Raw genomic sequence first — 18,451 nt, 5'->3', positions numbered from 1 at the left:
GGGAACTTATTGTTTTGTCTGAGAGAGTGTTTCTCTCAATAAACCCAATATTAATAGGCAACCAGGAATAGGTGCATCGTAGGTCATCCCTCTCTGTGGGCCTGGAAACTCAGATGGCATCAGACTACCTACCCCTCCCATGAGAAATGAAAAAAAAATAAAAGGAAAAGCAAAAAGAAAGGAGAATTACGGTCTGTCTTTTGTTAGACAGACCATATGAAAATTGACAGCCCCATGGCTTTAAAGACACTGGAATAAAAATCCTATTTTGTGCAGTTTGACGAGTCTTTACTCTATCATATCAAATGCTCAGGGCAGTCAGTTCCTGTTGTCAGTGTTGTTGAAGGAAGTTAGTGGACAGTTGTCGTGATTTGAGCTTTGTCAGAAATTTAGTTTACAATGCTGATACACATGCTAAGCAAGAAAGAAAGGACTGCATATTAGACAGCACATTAAGCCTGTCCCTGAAATACACCTGTAAGTAGTGAAAGGGTAATCAGGCAAGAAAAACTGTTCCACTCTACCAGAAACCCTCAATAAAACACAAAATGTGTTGACTTCTAATGTGGGTTAAGAAAAAATTCTTTTCCCTCTGTAGACTTCTCAAACAGGGAAAGTACAAAGAATTTACATGATGGAAGTTGGTTAAGTTGAATGGAATCTGCATTGTAAATATTCTCACTCATTATAAATCATGTGGGTGGGCTGGCATTGCCTTCTTTGCACGGAAGAGAAGTAAGGTTCCTGTGGTCTCCACATGTGGGATAGGAGGGATTCCTGCATCTGGCTTGCTTCCTAGCTGCAGTGAGGCTGATGTGCCTGGTGTTAATAGAGCTATGGGTCTTACCCTTCAGAAAAAGGGAAATTTCTGATAAATGCCAATAATATGTAACTAAAACATTTTGAGTTTTATGTGACTATAGCAATCTCTATTTATAAAGCTATATCTCTTCTACCCTGTGTGGCTTGGTTCTCAGAACCAATATGAGTGTGATGTTTATTTTGTTAGTTGTTAGTCTCACTGATACGCCCTGCAGTTAACTTGTTAGAATCATCCTTAGATAACACTGTGTGCTCTGTACTCCATGCTTAGACATTGCAGAAAGGATTGAGGCATAGGCTGGAGACATGCCAAGGAGAACATATAGTATACACTTCTAACATATCTGTAACAGATTAGCTGATACTCATGTACAAAAAGTAGCATCAAAGTTGCCCATTTTCTTCATGTCTGTGAATTTATTGGAGAGGCTGTGTCTGCATTGAACTTGATTTGCATAAAAAGAATATATGAATGTTTCTTTAAGGAAACTAAGCACCCAGAAAGCTAGGAGATTTTTAAATGTTAACATTAGCTTTAAGTGCCACTCTTAATTTCTTCTTTTCCAATCAAGTATTCTGTTTTCCAAAAAATACTTTCTCTCTTCTATTTTTGCATCAAGGACCAATAAAAATGATGGGGAGTAGTTGGAAAATTGACAACATGCAGAACATGGTACATGTGTGCTAGAGACAAGTGGGGATAGGGGAAAGCTCTTCTTCCTGTCTTTTCCTTAATTTCCAGTTAGGAGGTATCATTCACGATAAATTATAAAAGAATTTACAGACGGTTGCACAACCAGCTGAATTTTTTTGTGAATATGCAGTTAGGCAGTGAGCCTGTCTGTCGATAAAGATCTGTGTTTAATGGGGGTAGGAAGCAAGGGGAGAGAGATACACCAACTTTAAATTATTTGTTGTATTTGTTTTGATTTTTTATATGTTAAACACATTTGAAACATGAAGGTGCTTCAAATATTGTGTTTTACTTCAACAGCTGTAAAGGTTGGGAGTTCGTACAGTTAATGTGACTCACTTGACATTAGCTGTAAGTAGTCACGTTGTTGTAATTCAATAATTTATGATCATCTGTTCATGGCCTTAGATTTGTTTGGTCGCAGCTAGAAAGTGCATTAAACAGTAGGAATATCTGAAAAAAGAAAACTATAGGAAGGGATAGAGAGGGAGATAAAAAGGAAGGGAAACCAAAACTGCACAGAGCTTTACAGAGATTCAGAAATTAACACTGGAAAGTCGTGAGCTTTTAATTTTAAATTGGTTGCAAGCCTTCACTCATAAATGCATTCACCCATCCTGGGAGAAGGATGTCTGTTCCTTCAGTCTGTCTTCTGTAATTGCACCAAGTAGATGCCATTATTTCTGGTTTTCATATTCATCTTTCAGTTTTTATTTTGATCTTTGAGGTATTTTACTTGAGTTTTCTACAAAGCCTAAAGATGCTTTAACTAAAAGAACTTGAATGGAGCAAGTTATAACATTTCTCTTGTTTTCTGCTTTTCTTGTCTATGCCTGGCAGCATAATTAAAAACCAGTCCCTTTTCTGAAAAGTTCTTTGCGCCTCATGCAGATCCTGGAGCACATGACGTTGATAGATGGTTAATAATGAGGTCCAAGCTTGAGATAAAGTGCAAAGGTTTTGGAGGGCAGAACTGTTTCATGTAGCAAGCAAGCTCCTTGTATTTACAAGTGTGACTTTTAATTTATTTTTAGCTGCCAGCCACAGTCTGAGTCCAGAAGGATGGTGCAAAATCTTAACAGCAAAATACAGTGAATGAGACTGTAGTGCTGATTTGTTCTTTGTGCAGTACTACATCACTGCTACTCTCTGTGCTCTGGTCCAAAACTAAGACCTGCACTGCAGCAGAAAATGAACATTCAGCACGACAGAACCTGTGAGGTGACCTGCTCTTCACTAAAGAATGCATGAAATTTTGGGCTATGTTACAGGGATGTTCAGTGATTTAGAAACTTAGTTTTCTGCACAGATCCTTTTAAGTGTTTATCTTTGTAGATGTTGTTTTCCAGAATAGCTCATTATTGTGCTTATCCTAGTACCTAAATCTTTTGAGTGTGTCCCAGTAATGTCTTTTATCAGTAACACCGATTGGTAGAGGGAGCGCTACTGTAAGTAAAAAAAAAAAAAAAAAAAGATTTGATTTTCTAGCTCAGTGATTTTCAGACTTTTTTGATTTGTAGATCTTTCTGTATTTTTCCAACAGAACTTGCTTTTCCCAGGTACTTTTTGTGGGTAGAAGTGTAGTAGTTGTAGCCCACAGAGCGCTGTTTGCAAAGCTATTGGAGAGTAGAAATGACATAGGTCTAATTCATCTGGCTTAACACTGGAATTAATTGTCTAAATTGGAGAAGGCATGGCTTGGTGCAAAAACTGAAGGATGGATAAGCAATAGGACAAAGGGGAAATGTGTAAAAGAGGAACATTAGTCTGGAAGGAGAGTCTGTGAAAATGTCAAGTAAATGCTGAGCAGCAGTCTAAAAGCAAATCAGATGTTAGGATTCATTAGGAAAAGCAGTAGAGAATAAAAGAGGGGCGGGCCATTGTTGTGCCTCTCCGTATATCCAAGCTTTGTCCACGTCTTCAGCATGAACGTAGTTCTGGTCCCTGTCAAAAAGGATATGGTAGATATGAAAGAACTGGAAAAGATTCAAAGAAAAAATGTGATCAAAGATGTGATACAACTTCCATTGGAGATCACTATGTAAGCTAGGACTCTTCAATCTGGAAAAGAGAAGGCTGACGCGAAATTTGATTGAGATTACAAAATCTGTGACACAGAGAGGTTACAATAAAGTTTGAAACACACACACCCAACCTCCCAGTAGAGGTGCTAGGGTACATTAATAGATTAAGGCCACGTTCAAAAGAAACAAAGAGGTTGCTCTTTGCACAGAGGGCAGTAGATGTGTGGAACTACTTTCTAAAGGATGCATGGCTGCTAATAGCTTATCTAGCCTTAAGGGGAAGTTGGACAAGTTTGTGGAAGAGAAATTCATTGGAGGTTACTAAGTAGAATCCAAGAAACCACATCTGTCTCAGGAAGTCAGTCACCAAGTTGAAAATAGTTGGATGCTGTGGGAGTTTTAAGGGGAGGTGTTACATGTTTGCTGTGTTCTTATTCATCTTGAGATGTCTGCTCATGGCCACTGTTGGATACAGGGATACCAAGCTTTTGTTCTGACCTAATACGGCTGTTCTTATATTTCTTAAAGGTTGTTTTTGAGCATGATGTTAATATTTTGCTAAAGACCTTAGCATAAAAAGGAAAAGCCTAATAAGCAATTTTCTAATGAGAAGAGTAATATACCAGGTAATCACAGGATGTCTGTGAGCAAATGGTGTGATATACACCTATAAAGAAGGCACGAATGATCCTAGAGAGCATAAAGTACTTCAAATAGAGCTGAGAAGCATTCGTGTAATTAAACCTATTCCAGAATATTATGTACTGCTCTAGTTGTCTGTATTCACATGCAGAAGGGACCACTAGGACAGAGAAACTGAGTGAGTGCTTTACAAAAAGCATAGGCTTTAATTAAATTACATGAGTGGATGTGCCATTGCTGTGTATAAATGCGTCATGGACAAAATGCCAGCAAGGGAAAAGAACTAATCAAGCTAAAGAACAATACTGGCACAAAAGCAAATATGTATAAACTGGCCATGTGTGAGTTTAGGCAGAAAACTGGGGGAATCTTTCATGCCATTTGAGCAACAGAGTTTTGCATCAGTCTCCCAAGAAATGTCATGGGGTTTGAAATAGTAAAACTTAGGGGGGAAAAAAAGCATGAGGGTGCTCTCAATAGTTAAACTTCTGTAGTTAAACTAAGCTTGTAAGACAAGTTCAGGCGAGGGGTGCAGAGATCTGTCTGTTCCTTGGAGTTGCTCAGGGCTTCCAGCGCTCCTGTGGCCTGCTGTGAGGCTCTGCTGTCTGTTTTGTCTCAGCCAGATTTTGTATTGTTACTTCGCCTTTCTGTGTTCCTGTCACTTCCTGACCATGGGCTTTCTGCTCCTTCAGATAGTGATTTGGATCTCGTCCATCCTTCTGTTTTCTGATCATAGCCATCTTGTGAGATGCAAACACTTGCTGTTTAGCCAAAAAAAAAAAAAAAAAAAAAGACAGGGTAAGGTATAATGCAGATTTTGGGGTATTTGTTTACAAGACCAGAAAATAGAAACAGTGACAGCTGTTAACAGCTTGAACAAATTGTTTGTAGTGGTTCCTTACCAAATAAATATGTTAAACTTTTCCCAGTTTTGCCTTATGTTCTTTTTTCCAAGCTGTTTATTAATAAAGCTAGCAGTGATGATGACAGATTGGTTTTCCACAAAGCCATGTGTGAAAGTATCTTTAAAAAGAATTACCCCTGGTATAGTTGCACTAAATATATTTTAATGTCTCATGACAAAATTTTACAGCCCTATATAACCATCAACCAAGAAATTCCCATGCTAGTACGTTGATTTACTTCATCCAGGGATCGTAAGAAAGGTATATAGTATTCCTGTTATAGAGATGGTGTAACTGAGATACCTAATGAACCTGTTTGAAGTCACACAGTAAAGTTGTCTAATGTCATACTTTACTAGTATCCATATAGGGCATGGCATCCACAGACAACACAGTCAGGACACCAAAAGTACTGAATGAAATAGGGCACTTTTTCTTATCGTTCCTTTTATTACTTATGTCCATCCTTTACAAGATGTGAGAATTAAAAAAAAAAACCCCAAACCAACCAGAAACCATAAAACAACATCTCACAGCAAAATCAGGACTCTACTATACAGGAGTGTAGAAGTAGCAGGGAATGAGCTAGCTAAGCAGCATCCAGGAATGAAACCATTCAGTGTTCCTTTTAGAGCACAGTGTGGTTGTTAATGTCAGTGGGTTCAGAGGGCTTGGAGGGGGTATGGAAAGAGGTCTGCTAGGCAACGATGTGAAGATGCTAATAACTGTCCATTCACAGGACAAGGGTTGAAGAAATGCGCTTTGGTGTAATAAATTAAGGTATGAAACTGGAGGTGGTTTTTCAGTGCTTAAATTGCAAACACTTCTGTGTTTCTGCAATCAGTTTATATATTTTTGATTGATACATAGGTGTAAACATGCAGATGATCTGCACTTGACCTCTTATGTTGATTGCTTTTCCAATCTTAAACTGATAGTTTCATTCAGAAGCTTTTTGGAATCAGTGGAGTATTAGCGCTGCACAGACAGAGTAACTCCACATTCTTTTGCATTCTCTAAGTAATTATTAGCTTGAATAATGATTATCGTGGTTATATGTAATGTGTGCTGAGTATCACAGTTGATTTATTCTTACTGGTACATTTGGTATATTTGAAAATCTCCACTACATAGAGCTTCTACAGGCATGTACTTAGGCCCTCTACTGATCGTTTTGAGAATAGGAAAGAGGAAAACTGCCCTGCAATGTTAAATGCTGGCAAAACAAGTCCTTTTGGAAAAGGGAAGATATATGTAGGAAGAGAATAGAACTAAAAACTGTTCTATTTAACAGGGCCATTCCCTAGCGTTATTTTTAGAAAGATTTAAAAACCAAAACCCAAAATAACAGTTGCAGTAAAGACAAGTTATACTGTTTTGAGATGATGTAAAATAAAATCCACTAAAAGATCAAGTTTGCAAAGAGGTCCTGTCCCAATGCCTTTTCTTCCTTATGTTTTAAAAATACCTGTTTAAAATGTAGTGCATTCTGTATTCAGGCTAGAACCGTAACAAAGTTAAACTAAGGGCAAGTTCCTGATAGTAACACTTGTCAAATCTCTGAAGTTTTAAGAGTCAATTGAGGAGGCCTTTTAAGGTCAGGTAATCAGGCAACCTGAGTACAAGTGTTTAGTTGATATGCTTAATTCTGAGAAGCTGCTTGAAAGTGTCAAGTCTTTGAGCACTGCTTGTCATCACTTTCTCCCTCATTTTTGAGTGTGGAGATGTCAGGGAATGTTTTGTGATGTTTTTCCAAGTGTTTACTTTTGACATGAGTTATTGAGTCTAGAGCTATTTATTTGGAATTGATCAGTATCATCATATCTTTTTGTATACCATTGATTTCTGTGTATTGATATTTTAGTTCAGACAGTGCAGTTACTGCACCACACTTCTGTATGCTTGCAGTTCCTTAAACCCTAGTTAATAAGTCATGTCAGCTCTTTATTAGCTAATGTGTATGTACAGTGCTTTGAAAATATGAAGTGCCAGGCAAGCATCAGAACTTTCAGAGGTGGGCCAGTGCACGAACATTATGAAACACTATGATGAGAAATGATATGGTACTGTATCAAATTGAAACTATGGGGGGATTTTAGGAGAAAAGAAGTAGCAGGATGGGCTTTATGCTTCTGAAGTCTATGCTGCTGTTTTTCCTATTACAAATATTTTCAAAAGAAAAAAAATACTTTTTTTAATAACCCACTTGAAAATGTGTATCTGCATTAGCACAATACTAGTGCAACATTTACTGATTCATCAACTTCATTCCAGAGTTCTGGTCCTTGTAGCCTCCTCACAGCTCCCTTCATGGTGCCTAAACCTTCTTTTTCCTCCAAAACAAGGTGATCTCATCTATACTAGGTTTGGGAGCAGTCCCTGGCATATGCTGTCCCCAAAACTGTGCTACCCCAAACTCTGGGAAAGTCCTTTTTGGCCTGGTCTACAAACAGATTGGTGGGAGACAAATAGACAAACTAGACAGCCTTGGCCAGTGCCTTGACACTTTGCCAGGCTGTGTATATTTGCTAGTATAGGTATAGCTGTGGAGTCGCTGAGCTTATTCTTCAGTGTTTTCCAGATTCCTATTGCTCTTTTCCATGATGTCATGGACTGATTGTTGCAAACTAAATTTGGCAGATCTTGTCTGATTCGTCTCATACTAGAACAGGGATAAAGGTTCATGACCATAAAATTCAATGGTAGAGAAATTCTCATTAGCTTCTAACCTAATAGCAGAGTCCTGCTATGCCTTGGTACTCACAGATGTGTGAATGCAGCATGTACATCAAAATAAAAACACATGAAAAATAGTAAGACAGGAAGAAAGCAGAAAAGTATGTATGTAATTAGGGCTGCATTAGTGCATTGGAAGGCACTTGAACGCTCCAGAGGGTTGGAGAGACACACAAGACCCCCAGGATGAAGTTTTTTCATGAAGTGTTTTTCTTGGTAAATAAACCAATAAAAGTGAGTTTTGCAAAGTCTTTGTACGTTACTGCTGAGTGTATCCATAACAGCAGAACTTGTAATTTTGAGTTCACTGCTCTTTAGCTCTCTTCCTTTTTCACTTCTTTTCTTTTCTTTTCTTGTTTCTCCTCTTAATTTTATTTCCTTAGATCTAACTGGCTAAAACCGTGCTGTGGGAGACGAGCAGCTGTGTGGCAGGTATTTTTGCTCAGTGCAAGTCTCAACAGTTTCCTGGTAGCCTGTGTAGTATTGGTGGTGATTCTTCTGACTCTGGAACTCCTAATAGATATAAAGCTTCTCCAGTGTGAGTAGGAGGATTTTTTTTTTTTAAATTCTGATGAAATTAAGGCTTAACTTGCTGGGAGGTTTTTGAAGGGGGGAGGATGGTGGGGATTTGTTTTTTCCTACCATTTAAATGGTTACTAGGATAGGTAAGAAATGTGGTTTTGTGGAACCCTGGTATAGTGAAGTCAGTCTCTTCCTTATTTTGCTGACCAGATTCAGTATAGGAAAAATTTTCAAAGGATACAAGCAGAGTGTACATGCAGGGATCTGCACATATTGTCATTAGTACTTGAAGAGGTCTGTCCTTTACAAACACACTCTGTATACACAGAAAAAAGATCATTTGTGCATCATTAATCTCTGATACTTTTCACATGCATGTGGATAGATGGAAGTGATGAACTTGCTAGGGTATTTGGTGCTGTCTCTATTATTACTTCTACTGAGGTGGGTAGAAATTGAAATTATGGTTTTCTATCTTGTAATGCACTGAAATGATGCAGATTTTGATTCTACTTTGCTAACACACTGGGAGTCAAATAATAGCTTAAATGGAGTTTTGCTTTATCTGAATTCACTCTACACAGGTTCCACAATGGAAATTTTAATGCTGCTGTTTTGCTTCCTAATTCTTTTTTTTTTCCCCTACTGCTCTTTTCCTCCATTCCCCCCTTCTCTTTTTTTTTTTTGCTTTATGATACAAAGCTGACATGAATGCAAATACCCGCTACATCTTTCCCTATGCTAAATGTTGAAGAGCAGCCTCTTAACATCTCCATGCAATCTCAGATATGTTGAAACGACAGTGACGGGGTTCAGACAATCCCAAAAATGCAAGAATACGTAACATGAAAGAGTTAACGGTCTGGTATCTTCTACGGCAACCGGGCAAAGGAACTTTTTATTCTGTTGAAGTCCTTTTATTTTTGTGATTTGTCAATTGATATTAGTGGAGTTAGATTTCACGGTAAAGATTTAGGTATTGCAATTGTATTAAGAATAATTTAGGAGACTTTATTGATAACCGCAGCCATTTTATAAACCCTATAAGATGAATAAATGACTAAGCTGTCTTTCCACACTGTTGTCCACCATTTACACCCCTGTCCATGCTGCACACCCTATTCTGAGTATGGTTGATCCATTATAGTTGTAGTTTTCAGTTGTCTCTGGTGACTTACCAATTCTGGCTGAGGAAGCCTAGAATTTGGACAAGTCTGCTGCTCTCAATAAATGTTGCGAATGCTAATTATGGGTGTCAGTCCTTAAAAATTGAATGAGGAAGAAGCTTTCAACAATATTTATTGAGGTGCCACATCTTCCTGTTTATGTAGAGAATTGTCACTTCCTGTAGAACCGAAGAGTTTAAAAACTGTTTCTGTTGATTTCTTTTAGATTTTTACATTTTGGAGGCTTTCCTCTGGAAGCACCTGCTTTCTTACTGTTTGTTTTCTGAAGAATCTTCTAAAGAAGGCTTTATTTTAGAGATCATTCCTCCTCTGTGTCTAGTACATATGATATTCTTAAAAGCTCTGCAGCTTACAACTAGTGCATGCATGACCTATAGGTGTTTGGTTGAGCCGGGTGATTTCACTGTTCAGAGGCTGCCCCTACCTGTATGGATTGGTTCGGCACCTGAGAAAGGACCCATTCCACTCTGTTGCTACTTTGCATTTTAACTAATGATTTAACACATCAGGCTTCTTGCCTTTGTTAAGTTGAATACCTTCGATTTTGTTTTAAATCAGATAAAGGCTATCTTGGTGGGGCTAATACAAGTATTGCAGTTAAGTCATATGAGGAATGTGTGTCACCTTAAGGTTTTAAAAAGCCATTAGGCCATAATTATGTTTTTCAAAAATGTAATTAGAGTTTTAAATGATTCCTTATTCTATATGAAATCAACCAATGCATTAGGATATGTTATGGCACACTGCTGCCAATTTCATTCATAGTAACAACTGCTAATCCACATTATAAAATGTAATTACTTAGGAAGCCTTCTGGTTTTTTCATTTTTTTTTTTTAAATGGTGTTTTCTTTGGCTGTGACATTTTGAGAGCATCATTTTCCTCTCATACTTTTAGTGCAGTCTTTGGTTGCACTGTGCACTTCTCCCATACACAAAACTGCCAGTGATGGAGACCACATTTGCAAATGTGTAGGTCACACACATGAAAAGGACAGAGACCTTTTAGGGTATTTCAGCACAAAGCATATTCATACCAGAATTAGAAACCCCAGAAAGCAGGAGACATATAATAGGTCTTTTATTATAGGTCTCTGTCCTATAATCGGCTTTTTTAGTCCTATCTTCAAAGCTCTTCACATGCATTAACAAAATAATGTCTCAAAACTTTGTGATGTTTTGCAAATGTAGAAATAGATGTATATTAAGTCACTTGCACCTCGTTTCAAAAAAAGAGGGTCGTGGCAGCTTCCAAGCCCCACTCCTCAGAAATATGCCACTTTGTCTTCAGTAGTTTTGAGGGAAAGCAACTCAGGATACCTTAGTACTGCCCTCCTTCTGCAATCAGCTGCGGCAGGTGTGCCTGTAAAAGGCATCAGGCCTTCCTGAAGTGAAGCTGAAAACCTCCACTCCTGTCCATTTGGTTGCTGGATCAGGGCCCTGTCTGAGTACACGCATAGCTGTGCAAAGAAAATGCACATTGCAGTACAGCAGTGCCTCTGTAAGAATGGGTTCAGGGCTTGTCCAAACCATGCAGCGAGCATCTGCTGTCTGCTCCTTGCAGAAGCAGTGTAGTTTGTATCTGCCAGGAAATCATCATCAAGAACAACATTCCCCAAAAGCAAGTGCTGGTAGTACGAGCTTCTACCAATGGCCACTCAGGGTTTGTCAGGATGTATTCTTCATCCCTTCCCTCCTGGATATACATTTTGAGGAGATGTAGAATTGAGGGAAAGGGGGAGGAAGTAGGCTGAGGTTGGCTGTGCTCCACATTTTATACCGAACCATCATCTTCATGACTAAAAAGCATCTGGATTTGCATTCCTCAGGGGTCAGTGGTGTTCCTCAGGGGTCGGTGTTGGGACCGGCACTGTTTAACATCTTTGTCGGTGACATGGACAGTGGGATGGAGTGCACCCGCAGCAGGTTTGTCAACAAAGGGATCCATCCAGAGAGACCTGGACAGGCTGGAGAGGTGGGCCCATGCAAACCTCATGAAGCTCAGCAAGGCCAAGTGCAAGGTCCTGCCCATGGGTCAGGGCAATCCCAAGCACAAATCCAGGCTGGGCCATGAGTGGATTGAGAGCAGCCCCAAGGAGAAGGACTTGGGGGGATTAGTGGATGGAAAACTGACTGTGAGCCAGCAACGTGCGCTCACAGCCCAGAAGGCCAACAGTACCCTGGGCTGCATCCAGAGAAGTGTGGTCAGCAGGTGCAGGGAGGGGATTCTCCCCCTCTACTCTGCTCTCATGAGACCCCCCCCCCGGCAGTGCTGGGTCCAGCTCTGGGGCCTCCAGCATCAGAAGGACACGGACCTGCTTGAGCAGATCCAGAGGAGGCCACAAAGATGATCGAGAGGCTGGAGCACCTCCCCTGTAAGGACAGGCTGAGAGAGTTGGGCTTGTTCAGCCTGGAGAACAGATGGCTCTGGGGAGACCTTATAGAAGCCTTCCAGTACTTAAAGGTGGCTACAGGAAAGGTGGGGAGGGACTTTTTGCAAGGGCATGGAACGGTAGGACAAGGGGTAATGGTTTTAAACTGAGAGAGGGTAGATTTAGATTAGATATAAAGAAGAAATGCTTCACTGTGAGGGTGGTGAGACACTGGCACAGGTTGCCCAGAGAAGCTGTGGCTGCCCCCTCCCTGGAAGGGTTCAAGGCCAGGTTGGACGGGGCTTTGGGCAACCTGGGCTAGTGGAAGGTGTCCTTGCCTATGGCAGGGGGACTGGAACTAGATGATCTTTAAGGTCCCTTCCAACCCAAACCATTCTATGATTCACTTATTCCCCATAGCACCAGACAAGCAAAATGTGAAGTAAAGCAGAACTTTTTGGCTTTTAGTTACGATTTTGGGGAAAAAAAGTCTACAAGTACAACAGATGTGAAATTCTGTTCCAGATGAAAGTAGAAGCTGAATAGCTTAGGTGCTTTGTTTCAAACTGAATCCCAGTGATGTATCCAAATCATCACAGGGCAGGGATGAACACCTCCTGGAGAAGACCCTTCTCCTGTTTTTGTAGCTTTTCACTGCATTTTTGAAAGGGAGTGTTTCAGAAGAGGCAAATTCAGATTCAGTGTACGGGCTAGTGATTTAGTCTTTGTCTTAGTGATTTGTCTTGTACAAAAGCTTCTTGCTTGGAAGGCTTTTTCAAATTTAATGTTTTGCTGGCAATTTAATTGCACGCTGGCTGGCAGTGTGTCCAGCACACTGCTACAGTTAGTGCAGCATCAGAAATTGATTTTCTTTCCAAATTCGTGGTTGCTGTATCTTTTTTGTCCACTAAGGGGCAGCTGGAGCCTTGTATGTCAATCGACAGCTGTTTGAAAAATAGCTTACAAATAGCTTACAAATGGTTTGCATTTCTTGTTCTTTATGCCACTCTATAAAGACAGTGTCTTGGGAAAGTTAAATATATTATATTTTGCCCATTTGTTTCTTTAACTAGTTCCTCTGTTGCACCACAGCAAACCCTCTCTCATCAAGCCCCAGATGAACCTCAGCTCTGAGAGTTCCAGTGGCAGCCCACACAGTTTTCTTTGCATCCTGATTTCCTGATCCCCTTCCCTTTTTGATCAGTTTTTATTTTAAAATAAGATGCTTTATTTAGCACATGCCCTATATGTTCTTGGGACTTAGTTAATTCTGTCACAGTCTTGCATCTCTATGCTCAGTCATCAATTGCCTCAAACTTTGCTGTTACTCAGCAATTCTTTGATACTGCAAGACCACACAGACTATTTTAATCTGTCTGGGATGGTAGACTCGCAAATACCCTGAAATAAAGAGACTATTTTTTCTCTTCATTCCCTTATTCCAAACTTGAGAGCATGTGTGTGACCTTCGGAGTAGGTGTTGCTAGCAGTTCAGATACTGGACCCTTTCACCTTTCTGCTTTGTTTTGTCAGCAATGAAGGGAACTTTGATCACAGAATTTCAGTTGAACTTACTTATTAAGTAATCCTCCAGATTTCAAGATACTCATTTAAACCTGTAAAGATAACCCATATCATAGAGCTTCATATGTAGTCTTGCAGCAAACTCATGTGTCTAAATTTATTTCATTTAGCTTATAAGTAAAATAAGTTGAATCAAATGAAAATGTGATTAATGCCAGTGAGTGTCCATGCAAGGCTTTAGTACTCTGTAAAATCATACTTTTAATGAATTCAGATAAGTTTTCCTGAGTATTCCTGCCGGTCAGTTCCTGAAAGGACTTTTGTTCAGTCATTCCACTTTGCAAGTGGAATAACTACCTCAACAATCTGCATGCATAAAGAGTACCTATATGGGAAGGTAGTGTGTAGAATCCAGAATTTCATAAATTACCATTTTAACTTACCCTTTACAGACTTCTTTTCATGGAGGAGTTTGAAATGCAGTGAACATAAGTGATTTTAATGGTCACTGTCTTTCTGAAATAAAGTGCTTACAAAGGAAATTGTGTGTCTTAACCAATTACTTAAACGGGAATTTGATTTCATTTACTGTAACTTTCTTGTGTGTTCTCATAGCAACTTGCTTAAAGACAAAACTACCCATGACAGCCACGTTTCCTGAAATAGATTGTACAAAAACACATTGTTGTACAAATTCAATTGCTGATACTTCACAAACTCCTTAAAATATATTAAGATTTGATCTTATTAACAATTAACAATGACATTGGTTCTTTCTGTTGCTTTTCTCACTATGGTTTTCCTAGAGTCAAACTTGACTCTGAGAGGAATGGGATCCTAAGCCAGTTGTGGCTGTTCATGCCACATCTGGAGAGCTGTACAAAAGTCTACCTACCTAGGTTATTTCTTTAGATGATAGAACTGTTATTTTGAAGCCCAGTTTGAGCACTAGTTTTTAGGTACCTGTTCCAGACAATTACCGATCTTCTGAGCCAAACTGTCAAAGGCTGAATACAAGGAATAACGTGGGGGTAGGAGAGCATTCTGTTTCCTTACAGAATTCTAACTCTGCATTTTTAGGTATACAGGATTTAGTCACACATCTCGTACTAAAGCAGTGCATGGAGTGAGAACATGGAGCAGTGACAGAGCATCAAAGACCTAAAACGTGTATGTTGTTGCTTACCAGCAGTCTCATCTGTAAAAGCTCCAATGAACAGCTGCTGCGGGTGCTAACATGCTGGCCTGAATTGGGCTGAGCAGCTGACAGGGCTGGAGCTCCATGTCCCATTACATCCCATCCTCTTTCTGGTACTTCCATTACAAAATGTAAGAAAGAAAGCTTTACCCATATGTAAGTTGTAGCAGTACTAATTGTATTAAATGTAAGTTGCATTCTGCTACTATAATGATGCTTCATTGTATTGTGTTAATTGCAGTTTCAAGTGCTTCACAGTTTGCAGGAGTAATTCACTGGATCAGCCTAGTCATCCTGTCTGTTTTCTTTTCAGAGGTATGTATAATCAAAGTCTTTCACCACATACAGAACTGCAAAGTATTTTTATGCTGTCACTGGAATTAGCAGGAGTTTAACAGTAATTTGACTGTGAATAAATGTAGCACGGTGTACTTAAAAAAAAAAAAGTTAACAGTTGCCACTCCTACTCAGCAAACTAAAAAATCTTCTTTAGATTAGCGCTGTTTGTCAGTTGCCTCAAATTGATGAGGAAACATGGAAGATACTGTCTTACAAATTATCATTGGAAAACTACAAAAAGAAATAATAATCTCCGAATCACTACAGGTACAGGACAAGACCAGTTTCATCCATTTGTTCTCACAGAAATCTTATCAGTGTCACTAGGTATAAGGTATAGGAATAAGATATATCCTTCAGGAATAAAGATCCACAGGGGTTTTTGACAAAGAGAACTGTTTTAAGAATGGAGTTATCTCTTCTTACAATTTATGTAGGTAGTTTAGATGTTCTAGGCTGCTGCATACAGACGCAGTAAGAGAATGAAACAAATGGTGAATTTCTCTGCAAAAATTTGTATGAATGGAAAAAGCTGTAGCTGTGATAAAACAAATTACCAAATTGAGATAATCTTTTACAGTTTTCAACTTTATTCCAAGAAGTCGTCATTGATATTGAAACATTTAGACTATTCCTGAAATACTCCAAAATATTTTTAAGGCTATGTTTTCAGGTCATAGTGTGTTACTTGTCACAAAGGAACATTTTATGTTTAAGTTGGGAGACAGCTTGGATTTAAATATTTAGAAATATTTTTTCTGGTTCCATAGGAGAAAATACCATCCAAATAGATGTTACTGTCTTCACTCTGTGGTAAATTTAGGTAAAGGTTACCAAAAAAAAAGTTAAAAACCAAGGAGCTGTGATATCTGCAAATGATTTGATAGATCACTTGTGTTGAATTCGTACTTGTGTATTATACCACTGCTTATTTCCGTGGTTCTATTAATGAAACACATTTCTTTACATATATCGCTTTGTATTTCTGCCCATAACAGGGATTTTCTAGCTGGTGTTGCCAGACTGTCAGGGGTACTTTCTGAAAGGATTCCTTGATAACAGGCAGGGATCTCAAGACTGCTTTGTATCCTACCCTTCTGGTGCTGCGGTTACGCACATAGATAAGATTACGATCCTCATCCTTTGACAGTTATTGTGGGTTGTAGGATACATGTAAACTGACTAAAAAAAATAATCTCTAGACAATTAAAAAATTTTGCAGTCTCTTTCCTTTGTGAATTGCACATCCTAATTCTCAAAGACTCAGGTTTGCTATATGGAGTCCATTCCCTGTAAAGAAGTACTTTCCCCTACCCCAGAACTTTTTTTCCATTGGATATTAGCACCCTGAAGCTCCCTGTAGTCCTGAGCTTCCCAACTGTAACTCTGCTGCTAGCAGCATGGCTGCACATGCACTCTTGCCTGATCTTCATCACTTTCTGGAGCTTGTTTCACAAGAAACTTCTCCTGTGGGCCTCAATTTCCTTCTGCTGGAGTGTAATCTCAAGTTCTGTTTTCATTCACTTGTACCACCAACCACTCTCCTCAAACCCTGACGCAGTGCCTTGCTCCTGCGTCCCTTCTATAGTTCAGTTCATATGCCGACAGTTTTTGGTTGGTTGATTGTGGCAGTTCAGACAGATCCTCAAGGCCAGTATTTGTCTGTCTCAAGGAAGAAATTAGTTGTTTCAGTTCTACTGAGACAGAGTACCCGCAGAAGTGGATGAACTGGTTCAGGAGTGTTTTGCAGGAAAATAATAACAGAAATACTTCACAGAGCCAAAACTGGTTGCCTGACTCACCATCCTCATTTTGGATCATTGGCTTTTCTTGTCTCTCTCTAGTAGGCATTTGGAACTACTTCCTTTGTCTGTTCTCATTTTTTGTAAACTTCTTATCATTCACTTTATTATCTGTTTCGGTCTTCCAAAGTATTATCTTCCTTCACCTATTTGATTATGGTTTGAATTTACACCAAACTAAAATGAGACCACAAGGCAGCTGTGTAAAGTGCACAGAGAAGGGTAGATTTTTGGATATTGGTTCATCTGGCAGTTCAGAGTCCTTGACTGGGTTAAAGCAACAGAGGTGGCTCCACAAAGCAACTGGATGTGCTTCAAAAGCCGCAGATCTGGAAGAGAATGAAGAGTGTACCTTTCCTACTGGGTTTGCTGGGGTTGGCCTTGTACCAGGTTGGTTTAATGAGCAACAGCACATCTGTTTGCGTTGAAATGCGTCTCATCAGAGGAAAAACAGAGGGTTTAATTTTTTTTCTCATCCAAATCAAAAACTTTGATTTTTCAAGAGGTTACAAAACATTGCAAAAATTGCAGATCACATTATTTTTTATTTCATCCATCTTCATTTTATTTACTCTTTTGGTGCCTTTAGGACATTTTTTGCCCTCTGATTCCCAATACCATGAGTCAGCTGTCTTTGATTGGAATTATTTGTTGAGAAGATCATGTGTTATAGTGAGTTTTTGCAGTCTGTGACTATTCGTGCCAGGATGATTTTCCAGAGATGTGAGCAGGTTTAATTAGTTTGCTTGGATATAACAGGCAACTGCTGAGGATTGATTAGTCCTTCAGTCAGTGCCTTTTTTCTCAAAGTCAGGGTTTCTGGTGTTCAGAAAGGGTTGCTACCGTGGCAAGTACCATGTTCTAAGTTTGGATTTACTGTTTATTCTGTAGTTTGGTTCCCATTTGTTGTAAGTGTGAATATACAATTCTTCAGAGAGGCCTCAACTCAGACTTAGAGAACAAATAATACAAAGTTGTAAAATACTTGTTAAAAACCAGAAGACTTTCTGCACAAAATCTGAATGCTTTGGAAAAATATGACTGATTAAAAGCTGGTGCTATAAAGGCATTGCAAGTAATTACAGTCCCCTCCTGTTGGAGTTAAACAGGCACTGGCTTTCTGCTTGGTTAAAATGAAAGGGACGAACATGCCAGCAGCTGGCAAATGCCGGCAGAACAGCTGCCAACAAAATTAAGTAGCTACTTTCACAGCATCTTCCTGCTCTCTCTACACTTGTGTTATAGCCACAAGCCTTAAAGGAATTTATTGCACTCTGTTAATTTCATATTTTCTGTCACTGTCTGTGACTTCCCAACATTGAAATATCCTTATTCAAGCGAAGTGCACATCAGCTCTTTTTGCTTTTTTCCAAGTATTTGAACAGGATTTACTAGTGGTGTTGATTGTGTATGTTTGTCTCTGTTTACATACATCACTATGATTTGTCTGTGCACCAAATGTTACCCAGATGTTAAGACAGAAGAGAAGAGAAAGACACTGGGGGGGAAACCCCAGTACCAACAGCAAGGCAAGGCCGGGGTTACACCCTATCAAGAGGGCAAATTCAGCCTTGGTAATAGTTGGCTGAGAAAAGGAAGATGGGGCATGTCACAGTGTTTTGGTAAGTGGATTGGAGTCTGCTTGTGTTTTAATAGTCTTCTCACATTGCCACAAATATTTGATT

At 39.2% G+C, this 18,451-nt stretch overlaps 1 protein-coding gene across 1 annotated transcript in view; it reads left to right on the top strand.

The window, feature by feature from the left end:
- TMEM266 (transmembrane protein 266) overlaps positions 1-18,451 on the top strand; it is a 64,975-nt gene that overhangs the window by 7,866 nt on the left and 38,658 nt on the right. Inside the window, exons 5-6 of the mRNA XM_074837485.1 lie at positions 8,207-8,361; positions 14,867-14,940. Of these exons, the coding sequence (XP_074693586.1) occupies positions 8,207-8,361; positions 14,867-14,940 (229 nt within the window). The remainder of the gene's footprint in view (positions 1-8,206; positions 8,362-14,866; positions 14,941-18,451) is intronic.

This window comes from Strix aluco, chromosome 12 (assembly GCF_031877795.1).
Source record: "Strix aluco isolate bStrAlu1 chromosome 12, bStrAlu1.hap1, whole genome shotgun sequence".
Lineage (NCBI taxonomy): Eukaryota > Metazoa > Chordata > Aves > Strigiformes > Strigidae > Strix > Strix aluco.
Note: the sequence above shows the minus strand (reverse complement) of the source record. Positions and strands in the feature narration are given on the sequence as shown.